This window comes from Nannospalax galili, unplaced genomic scaffold (assembly GCF_000622305.1).
Source record: "Nannospalax galili isolate Female #2095 unplaced genomic scaffold, S.galili_v1.0 scaffold634, whole genome shotgun sequence".
Classification (NCBI taxonomy): domain Eukaryota; kingdom Metazoa; phylum Chordata; class Mammalia; order Rodentia; family Spalacidae; genus Nannospalax; species Nannospalax galili.
Genome location: NW_008336853.1, coordinates 1,900,617 through 1,911,320, shown reverse-complemented (window position 1 = coordinate 1,911,320; position 10,704 = coordinate 1,900,617). Strand labels below are relative to the sequence as shown.

General features: G+C 50.2%; 2 protein-coding genes across 7 annotated transcripts in view; one reads left to right on the top strand and one right to left on the bottom strand.

The window, feature by feature from the left end:
• Positions 1-2,152: 2,152 nt before the first annotated feature.
• On the bottom strand, positions 2,153-7,676 carry Nat9 (N-acetyltransferase 9 (putative)). Of its 5 annotated transcripts, none has more exons than XM_008831456.3 (7): positions 7,544-7,676; positions 6,418-6,503; positions 4,426-4,535; positions 3,833-3,976; positions 2,973-3,032; positions 2,701-2,795; positions 2,153-2,599 (listed from the first exon to the last, which is right to left on the bottom strand). In XM_008831456.3, the coding sequence occupies exons 1-7, from the start codon at positions 7,658-7,660 to the stop codon at positions 2,360-2,362; spliced, it is 852 nt and encodes a 283-aa protein (XP_008829678.2). In that variant the 5' UTR covers positions 7,661-7,676; the 3' UTR covers positions 2,153-2,359. The 5 variants fall into 5 exon arrangements, with proteins under 5 accessions (XP_008829678.2, XP_008829679.2, XP_008829677.2 ...); XM_008831457.2 differs by having other exon boundaries at positions 7,586-7,676; XM_008831455.3 differs by having other exon boundaries at positions 7,496-7,651.
• Positions 7,677-7,774: 98 nt separating this feature from the next.
• Positions 7,775-10,704, top strand: part of Tmem104 (transmembrane protein 104) — a 64,292-nt gene continuing 61,362 nt past the window's right edge. The window contains exons 1-2 of one of the 2 annotated variants that reach the window (XM_008831451.3): positions 7,775-7,892; positions 8,426-8,535. In XM_008831451.3, coding sequence (XP_008829673.1) covers positions 8,491-8,535 — 45 coding nt within the window. In that variant the 5' untranslated portion in view covers positions 7,775-7,892; positions 8,426-8,490. Of the gene's footprint in view, positions 7,893-8,399; positions 8,536-10,704 lie in introns of both variants that reach the window. The other variant, XM_029562716.1, reaches the window with a different exon arrangement.

Below are 10,704 nucleotides of genomic sequence, written 5' to 3'. Positions count from 1 at the left end.
TTTTTTTAAAGAGTGTAGTACCACAGAATTTAGAGGGATTCTTGTTTCCATGATTCTTGTGATTTTTCTGGTTGCTGTACCCAGGGCATGGCAGTCGCCTGACCCTTAAATTTTTGTTTCTATTCCCACCGAGACCTGGGCAGTATGGGGAGAGCCTGGCTGCCTCTGCCTGTCCTGAGCTAAGCGCCACCACTGTAAGGAAACTCCTTCAGAAATTCATTGGTTCCTCCAAACTGCGTCAGTCTCTGTGTCTTCCTTTGAAACTTGGCCCTCCAGCCTCATTCCTTCCAGGCAGAAAGTAAGAGATGATGAATCCATGTTCCCAGTAGCTGGCCTTTGGCTGAGAGGGTAGGGAACACAGGATCAACTAGGGCTCCCCGCAGCCCCAAGCACAGGTGGTCTGTAGCTGCTTAGGAGCCCACAAAGACACTGCAGCACCATCTGCTTAGCTCAGTGTGAGCGAGCCCTGTGTAGCAGGGATGTGTATAGGGATTGGGAGGTGGGAGCTAAGACCCACATGCTCCGAGGTGTGTGAGGTTCCTGTCTCATGAGTGCTGTAAGTGGGAGTCCTACAGTGGAGCTGGGCTGAAGTGAGGATTTGGCTTGTCTCATTGTGCTTCCTGCCAGTGTAGGGTGCAGGATTCTCAGGAGCAGCCTGAGCTGGCGCCAGACACTCTCCCTTATCTGCCAATGGCCTGATTGGAGGGCAGGAATCCAGTACTGGGAGAAAACCAACTTGTCCACTGAACCCCAGGAACACATTGGCAAGGTGGGCTGGAAGGGACTTTGCAAAGGGGTATATGCTGCCTCTCCCCCAGAGGCCCTCCTGGAGGTGTGCCCGCCCCTAGGCTGCAGGGCCAGAAGGTCCCAAGGACACCTGCTCAGAGAAGGGAGGGTGGTCCCAGCCTACTTCCCATTTACCTGTCCTACAGAGAGAACACTCAACCAGGCTACTATACTGAAGAGAACAAGAAGACATTATCAGGGAAAGAACCCATGGGGCCTACCAGGGTGAGGGAAGGGCCAGTCACTATCTGGCCATCTCAGCTCTAAGGTTTTTGGATTCCACCAGCCTAAAAGAGAAAACAGGCCTTTATTCCCAGCACTCTGGCAGGCAGATCTCTGAGTTCAAGGCCAGCCTGGTCTACATAGCTCCAGAACAGCTGGGGCTACACTGAGACCCTGTCTCAAAAATAAAATCAGAGTCCTTATCACATCAGCTGGGATTAGTCTACCTCCCTCCACCCTTGCCCCTATCCTTTAACCCCTCAGGCAGGCTCCCACACAGCTGGAGCAGGCCTAAGGAATGATCTGCATGACTTGGAAGGGCCCCTCCCTACCTCATCTGCTGAGTAGAGAAACCCTAGGGGACCTTTGACTCTAGACTCTAAGCTGGAGACAAGGACTGGAACTCTTGGCTAAGGGCTGGAGCAAAGTCCAAAGGGAGGCCATAACAAGCAAACTTCAGATACAGGAATTTAGGTAACTTTTTCCCCTGTAGTCAGGAATAAAATGCCAGGAATGAGGAGCTGGGAGACCTTGATGAGTCGCCTTATCCTGGGCCTGCCTGCCTAACAAACGTCCTTCCAGCCTTTTGCCAGAGCTGTTTAGAAAACATGCCTGGCCTTTCTTGATGCCTACTTCAGATGATGACAGGGTATGGGGGACAGTTGTAAGTCAAAGGATGTCTCCCCAAGTGGGAGGATCTGGTACAGCTCCTAGAGCACTTTGCCAGCAGCCTGGCCACCCAACCTGTGCCTCTGCTGCCCTCTCATGGCAAGGCTGGTTGCAGCTGCCCCAGAGGCAGAAGCTAAGGAGCTGACTTGGAGGAGAAAAGGCCTGCAGGGCAGCCCAATGTGCTCTTGGAGGGAAGGGACCCTGAGTGGCCTCTGCTTTACTCATCAGAAGAACTCCAAGCTCCTTTGACAGGGGTGTTCCCCTGTATTCAGAATTCATTCCTTTACCCTCAGGCCAGTCTTCAAAGAGCAGAAAGCAGACCTAGGATCCTTCACCACAATCACCTATCCTTTCAAGGGCCAAGCCCACTGGGTTAGTCTGGTCTGTTGACAACACAGGACAGAGCTCCCCAATCCCACCCTTCCAGATACCTGGTAGCTCTTCTCCATAAATAGGCCAAATGAGGAAACAAGGGAAGCTGGCTAAGCAAGTGCTTTACTCAGCCAGGAGGCCCCAGGCCTGCCTGTGACTTGTTCTCCAGACCCTCTGAGCTTCTAGCTCCCACCTCCACCCTGACCTTTTTGATGAACTCCTGATATTCATTGGAGTCCAAGTCAGTTTATGGCTGTGAGGGGAAAGGAGTCTGCTTGGCCACTGCCAGCCAGGGGAGGCCAAGGCAAGCTCAGGAGGCTGTAGAGTGGACTGAAGGCACCGGACGTTTAGATCCCATGCCAAGCTCTGGCTTTGCGAGTGGGTGGTGCCAACTCTCCTTCTCATACTGGGTGGCTGTCACAGGCTCCACCAACTCAGCTCTATAGGGCTTCTCCTCCATGTGGCTAGTCTGTTCCAAAAGCCACAGTCGCTCTGGCTCACTCACTGCCAGCCTGAGTGTCACCTCCTGGAAGACGTTGCTGGCAGCCACCTGCATGAGCCAAGAGAACAGAGCCCAATAAGCTGCAGCCCCAAGTTCTAGTACCAATAGCTTTACCACCCAGACCCACACCTGCCCACTGAGGCCCTTACCTGCTTAAAGTGAAGCTTCTGGAACATCCGGATGCTTGGTTTATTTTCTTGCCCAATTTTAGCCTCAAACTTGGTCAGACCCAGCTTGGTCATTCCTCCATAGGTATCAAAGAGAGGGGCAAACAGCAGGATGAAGCTCCCTAGCCCTCCACCCCTCCTTGTCCCAGTTTGCAGTAGAGGTGCCCGGCAACTGCCCCTCTCCCTCTAACCTAAAGGAGGTTCAGTTGAAGCCTGGCCACTTCTGCCCACGTGGTTGACTCAGTCTTTCTTACCATAGGACATCATCAGGAGGGCTGCCTCGGTGCCAAACCCCTGACCTCTGTAGCTGGGCTCTAGGAGAAAGAACACACAGTGGCTGGCACCAGGACCAGGCTCCAGTGTACACCTGACAGGCACAAGCTCACTCAGTTCTCACAACTCTACTGTTAGTATTCTGCACAAGAGGAAGAGAGCCACACAGAAGAGGACACACAAGGATCCCAGCCTGCAACCCAACAACCCCATTCTCCAGGGGTCCTTGGGAGAACTTAAGGCCCACAGAAGCTGAAGAGGCTCCACCAATAGCAAGGCAGGACACTCCAAAAAGAATCATTTCATTTTGGAGTGTCTCCTCCTAAGGAAGGAACAGGTCAAGGGTTGGGGAGATAACTTAGTAGTGATGTGCTTGCAAGAAAGACCTGAGTTTGACCCTCAAAATCCATGTAAAAAAGTCAGGTGTGGTAGCATGGCAATTCTAATCCTAGCACTGGGAAGGTGGAGACAGGTAGATCCCTGGGATTCAATGGTCAGCCAGCCTAGCCTACTTGGCAAACTCACGGTTGGTGAGAGACCCTGCCTCAAACAAAAGGGTTGATGGCATCTAAGGAATAAGAGCCAAGACGGCCCTCTGGCCTATACACATACATACAAATCAAAGGTTAAATTCATACTAAGATATCTGGAGGAAAGTGATGAATCCAGAAGTTAACCACCATGCTGGGTGTGGAATGAGTTGTCTGCCATAACTAGGAGCTGGCTCACCAATATGGAGGCTGACAAGGGCTGAGATACCCCTGGGCACTCGCTAAGCACTCTGATGAGGTTCTGGTTCAACAGACACAAGGGAGGGGAGGCTGGGCCTGGTGGGACAAACCTGCAATCATGACCTCAATCTCCCCCAAAGCAGGGTCTTCTAGATCCATGAGGAAGAGGTTCACATCTCCCACCATGCAGCTCTCCTCGGTGGGGTGGGGCTGGGCCTGCCATTTCTTTGCATCCAGCACAATGAAGGTGCATTCTGAGGGAGGAGGTAACAAGGTTATCACCTGCATTCCTAGGAAGAGAGGTAAGGTCTGTATTCCCACTCAACTTCCTTTAGCTTATTACAAAGGTCCACGTCTACCTTTGATCTAAAAGAGAAAACATTATTCTACAAGTGGCATCTGTACTCAAAAGAGCAGGTGACCCAAAGGACAGTATCCATTCTAGGCTATGGCAAGGGCAGGACCTAAGTGCTTTACTTAATCCCTCCAAGCCTGTTGACTGCTCAGGGAAGAGGAAAGGTAGGTCAGGCACAGAGACAACTTCAAAAGGCCTAAGAGCATAAGGGTTTCTGGCAACTTTCAAACTTCTGATGACATTTTAGTGGCCCCAGATGGGCTACAGCTGGGGAGGCAGTGAGACTGGGAGGAGAACTGGGCTGCCTCTGGAGTCGGCCCTCCCTGGCCCAGGGGCTCAGCTCCTCACTGTCTGCATCCTCCTGCCAGCTATACTGCATCGCATACTCCTGCTCAAGGGTCAGCGGCTCAGAGGATGTCAAACGCTGCAGTTCCTCTGACTTCATCCACTCGTGGTACCTGCAGGGACAAAGAGGTGGTCTTAGATTTGTGGGACAGATTAAAAAGCATAGATTTAGCTAGTAGAACAGGCCTGGGAAGTAGAGGCCAGTACCTGGGAAGTAGAGGTCAGAGGATCTTGAGTTCAAGGCTAGCCTCTGCTACCTAGCAAGTCCAAAGCTAACCAGGGCTACACAAGACCCTTTCTCAAAAACAAACAGCTAGGCATGGTGGTGCACACCTTTAATCCCAGCACTCAGGAAGCAGAGACTGGCGGATCTTGTGAGATCCAGGCTAGCCTGGTCTACATAACAGTTCCAGGCCAGCTGGGGCTATAGGGAAAGAAAAAAGATCATATGTTCAAGCTTTACCTACATAGAGAATTCAGAGCCAGCCTCTCAACATCACAATTCCAAATGGCTACAAAGTATCAAACATTAAAAAAACTATGCCAGGTGCGGTGGCGCACACCTTTAATTCCAGCACTTGAGAGGCAGAGACAGGCAGATCTTTGCGAGTTCAAGGCCAGCCTGGTCTACATAGTGAGTTCCAGGACAGCTGGGGCTACAAGGAGACCCTGTCTCAGACACACACACAAAAAAAAACCCAAAAACTAAAATAAGAATCTGACATTGTCTTTCTGTTTATCTGTTTATAATCTGCCTACCCAGGGTAGTGCCATGAAGACAGGGGATTTGACTAATCATCTTTTATCTCAGAGTCAAGACACACTGTAGATACTCTTAAATACATGATCAGTAACTCCCCTTCCCCCAAAACACAACAAAAAGTATGGATTTGTACTTTGAGTTGAAGAAGTGGCTGGTAGGAAAGAGGGCCTCACAGGGCTAACAGAAGATTCAAAGAGGGGTTATAATCACTTGGAAGAAAAGGCAGGCTAACCTATCCCCTCAAGAGACCAGCAGGAAGGGACAATTCTATGTGCCCAGTTTTCCATCCTGGCTCAGTGTGGAGTAGCAGTATAAAACCAAGCATTCCTCAAATTCGAGAGGGAAGAGTATATGCCAAGCCAACCTCAGCAAGGAGGATTAGACAGACCTCCACAAAGGCAGGGTGTCAGGGACTCTCCCCCCATCCCAAACAGGATTAGAGGACACCCCCTCATACCACCACTTTCTCAAACTACCAGACATTTGTCAACTGACTCCACAAGAGTCCCAGGGACTCACCCCTAGTCTTTTAAGCAGTATACATCAAAATAGCCCATCACTGACTGTTTGGGCCAAGCAAATGTTAAGTCTCCAAGAACTGAGCATATTCATTGATACCAAAGGAATGTCAGCAGCTGACATCTAGGGAAGGAGACATTTCTTTTTTCTTTACTACACATTTAGCTGATACAATTCCTAACTGAAAAGCCTTTTAAAAGGAAGATGAAAGATGAAAAGGAAAAATTGGGGAATAAGCAACTTCTTGCAGGTTCATTTTTTTGCTATCATCATTATTATTATTTTGTCTTTTTGAGACATGGCCTCCCTGTAGCCCCAGCTGGCCTGGAACTCACTATGTAGACCAGGCTGGCCTTGAACTCAGAGATCGCCTGCCTCTGCTTCCTGAGTGCTGGGACTAAAGGCGTGTACCACCATGCCTGGCTATTATTATTATTGAGGCAGGGTCTATGTAGCACTGGCTGGCCTGGAACTCTCTATGTAGACCAGACTTGCCTTGAACTTACAGAGGTCTGCCTGCCTCTGCTGGGATTAAGGCATGCCCCATCATGCCCAGCTGTAATTATTTTTTACAAGTAATGTTTCTTCCCAGGAGAAACATGCTCTGAGATTAGGACTAAGGAAACCTTCTTCACTGTGCCATGAAAAGCTGACAACTCTACAGGACAACCCTGCATGCAGCTACAGCAGCTTCCCAGGTGAGGTGAAGTTACCTAGGCACGTGCATGGCGGTGTAGGGTACCAGGGCCACCTTCTTTCCCAGCAGCACAGTGTTCTGATTCAGCCTCATAGCTGCAGCCTACAAGTAAGAATGCAGACTTCAGAATCCTGAGTTTCTTTCCACTTAAGGTGGGAACACGGGCTCTCTTGCTAAGATGGGGTTAAGTTGACAGAAGCGTTTCCTATCCTTCTTTCCAAACACTATGGTCACTATGCCTCTTGCAAAAGAGAACCAAGGTGGTTATGAATAATTAAACCGGGTGCGAGGTGGTGAACACCTTTAACCCCAACACTCAGAGGCAGAGGCAGATGGGTCTCTGTGAGTTCAAGGCCAGCCTGGTCTACATAGTGAGTTCCAGACCAGCTACGACTATAAGGAGACCCTGCCTCAAAAAGACCGAAAAAAAAAAAAGAATAAACAGTCGGGCATGGTACTGCATGCCTTTAGTCTCAGCACTTGGGAGGCACAGGAACGTAGATTTCTGTGAGATGGAGACCAGCCAGGTCTACAGAACGTGTGACAGGCCAAATGGGGCTACAGGGAGACCCTGTCTCAAAAGGACCAAAAAAAAAAAACATTTTTTTAAATAAAAAAATAAACAAGAGGGCCTCAGAGATAACAGCAGTTAAGAGCACTGGCTACTCCTGCAAGAGAACCCAGGTTCAGTTCCCTGAACCCACAGAGCAACAAAGGTCCATAACTCTAGTTCCAAGGGATCCTACGCCCTCTTCTGCCTTCCGTGGGCATTGCATTCACAGGTGCACTTACATACATGCAGACAATACACTCAGACGCATAAAATAAACAAAGTATCTTTTTAAAATATGAATTAATTCTTGGCTCTCATTTCAAAGACCAAGCTTGGACTGCCGTTCCCCTAGAACTTCCATCCATCAAACCCAAGCACCCAATAACCAAGATTCACAGACAGCGCCTGTATCTCTTGCCCCAGCCCAGAGTCTGCAGGCCCGAAGGAACCTTCGGCCCCGCCTTAAACCTGTTTCCAACCCTTCGCTCCAGGGTCCACGGCACCGGCTCCGGCCCTCCCTCTTCCCCGCCCCCAAACCCACTCGAAGTCCTCGCGTGGCACTACAGGCCCCCTTCCTTGACCCTCTAACCGCCGGGGTCTGGAATCCGTCAAGCTCACACCCAGCCCCCACCGAGGAATTCGTCCCCAACCACACGCGCGACGCGTCTCTCCCAGAAAGCCACGGCTCGCGCATGCGCAGGCGCATACTGCGCACCTCCCACTTCCGCCTCGCCGACGGCAGCCTCCTGGCTCAATCTGGGCCCCGCCCCCGCAAGGCGTCCAATCAGTGCTCTGTTCCCCGCCCGAGGCGCTTGCTGAGAAGCGAGGCTGGGATGCTGGCGCATGCGCGCTGTGGGCCCTGGTGCAGGACGACTGGCGTCCTGCTGCTGCATCGGAGCTGAAAGTGCTGACCGCAGCCGCTGGGAGCTGGCCGTGCTGTAGGTGTCCGGGCAGGCGGGAAGGCAGGATGGGGGCAGAGAGGGGTGAGATTTGGGGGTTTCTCCAGGAGGAAAGGAGAGGGAGAGGCTCAGAGCAGGACTCTAGAGACGGGAGGCTTAAGCGTGGGGACCCCTAAGGCACGGGCAGGGAGTGAAGGCCCCCCCAAAGAGGCTTTGGGACAAGGAGTTAGGAAGGAGGATGACCTGGGAAAACCCTAGCTCCTTGCCCTAGGTGGAGAGACAGAGGGTTTCGTGGGCTGAGCTGTGTGGTAGTGAGCTCAGATCCTGGAATCAAATGGACATAAGCACTGGGGTAAGTGAGCCACTAATGGCTTCGGACACCCCCCCCCCTTCCAAGAGTAAAGTTAGAAAACTCTGTCCAGGGAGCTCCTTCCCGCCAAGGCTGAGTCCTGTGCCTAATACTGAGGCCAAAGTGTCAGTGATAAAAGGACTGGAGGTGAGCTGGGCAGATTGTAGTTCTCCCTCATTGCCATCTCTGTCCATCAGAAAGGTGAAGTCTATTTTATCTTAAGGAGCTGCAGCAGCTGCCGGCCTTACCCAGAAGACTCTCCCGCTTGCACTTCCTCACTCCTTGGAGATGGCGGGTGAAATCACAGAGACCGGCGACCTGTATTCTCCCTACGTGAGTCTTACTTTTTTTTTTTTTTTTTTTTTTTTTTTTACAGGGTCTCCCTGTAGCCCCAGCTGCCCTGGAACTCGCTATATAGACCAGACTGGCCTTGAACTCACAGAGATCCGCCTGCCTCTGCCTCCTGAGTGCTGGAATTAAAGGCGTGAGCCACCACACCCCACGTGAGTCTTACTTTTAAAAAAAAAATATTTTATTTTGTGTGTATGAGTGTATTGCTTGCATGTGCGTAAGTGTGCCAGTGTCTGCAGTGCCCACAGAGGTCAGAGAGGACATCAGATCCCCTGGAACTGGAGTTATGGATGGTTGTTAACCACCATGTGGGTACTGGGTATTGAGCCTGGGTCTTCTGCAAGAGCAGCCAGTGCTCTTAACCACTGAGCCATATCTCCCAGTCCCAAGTTTTACTTTTTTTTTTTTTTTTTGTCATTTTGAGACAGGGTATCCCTGTAGCCCCAGATGAGCTGGCCTGGAACTCGCTATGTAGACCAGGCTGGCCTTGAACTCACAGAGATCCGCCTGCCTCTGCCTCCCAAGTGCTGGGATTAAAGGCGTATGCCACCACACCCGGACCACTTTTTTAAATCTGTTTTGCTCATCACCACACTCCTGGTGTCTAGAAAAGCCCCCTACTTTTCTGTGGACTGCCCTAGTGATTGCCCCAGTTTAAGTAGATGCTAGAGAAAAACAGAACCAGAGCTCCATGTAGCAACAGTCAGGGGTCTGCTCACATTTATTATTTTAAAAACTTTTATTTTTAATTATATATATATATATATAGGGGGGGATATGTGCACATGAGTGCTATGTGCCTGCTGTGGATGGGGGGGCATCAATTCCTCTGGAACTGGAGTTGCATGTGGGTTTGAGGTGCCCAGTGTGGGTGATGGGAACTGACTCAGGTCCTTTGTAAGAACACCAAGTGCTCTTAATGGCTGAGCCATTTCTCCAGTTCCCTTCCCGCCCCCTTTTAGATGTTTATCAGAGAGCATCTAGCTACCCAGAAATGACTTGCTAACCCTCAGTTGCAGGGCTCCTCCTGTTTGCACAGTGTTGCCCCTCAGATGGGCATTCATGGACAGCTGTTGCCCTGGAGTTTTGTTTCACCTCAGCAGTCTGTAACTTCTTTGGTCTTTAGCTGAATTTTAAGTTGCACAACTTTTATGGTCTTGATGGTGAAAGAGGCAGTGAAAGGTGGAGACTTCCAATTGCAGTTTAGTAGAGTCTGCAATTACCATAATCAGAATGATTGATTTCTCTCTGTCTTGGGTCTGCTGCCCAAGCACGCTCCCCCACACACTCAGTTTATCCTCTTTATCATATCTGGTTGGTTGTGGTTGTTACATCACAGAGTCTTCTTAACTGGATAAGTAGCTGGAGGATAAGCGTGTGAATAATGAGACGGTTGACTCACTTTGCTACCAACTGTTGCAGGGAAAAGTGGTGGTTCGCTACAGAGTCAGAGCCCTCGGACTTACCCGGGTTCAACAGCTACCCTGCTTTGCACCTGCCTTTCTGGCCTGGCAATTCCCCCTGTATTTCAGCTGGTATCACAGACTCTAGCAGCACAGTGTGGTGGTTGAGAAAACATTTCTAGTAACAGCTGGAGGAAACCTTCCTCACTCTGGTATCTTCCTGTTGGGCCTGTACTATCCACATGCAGCCAGAAAGGTTCAACTTTCTCCCTGCAGTTTACCAGACTGCCTCTCACAGATGCTCAGATGGAATGGACAGTGTCTCTCTTGTTTGTGTAATCATGTGATAGTTCCCAGTCTTCTCTGTCAGCAGGAGATGTCCACACAGTCCCTAAAAGTCACTTGAGTTGCTGTTTTTTTCTTACAGTAATTATGAATTTGGAGATGAGGAAATGAGTCATTTCTGTAACAGTTTTAGAAGGAAAGTAATTGGCAGTGTCCCCATTTCTTAGGTCTCTACTTGTTCAAGTAGTCATTCTGAGCGTGCCACCATGTACTCATAGGAGCTTGGGCAGTTAGGCCTACAAGCTTCAGGGCCTCTGCCTTTTTTACTTGTTCCCTGTGTGTTTTCTTTTATTCAGTCTTTGTTGACAGTTGCCATAAAGAAGTGCTGTGTTTTATTCTAATGGTGAAGAGAGATGTAGGGAAAGGTGGAAAGATGGGTAATGGTAGCAATGGGGTAATGGTA

Bases quoted from the DNA above. Each gene is read 5' to 3' on its own strand.
- Nat9 (XM_008831455.3), bottom strand. From the start codon at position 7,648: ATGCGCGAGCCGTGGCTTTCTGGGAGAGACGCGTCGCGCGTGTGGTTG. The intron at 3,977-4,425 runs GTGAGGAGCTGA...CTCCTCCCTCAG, and splicing joins CTGGCAGGAGGATGCAGACA to AATGCACCTTCATTGTGCTG. The intron at 2,796-2,972 runs GTAAGAAAGACT...ATACCTATGGAG, and splicing joins CCTCCTGATGATGTCCTATG to GAATGACCAAGCTGGGTCTG.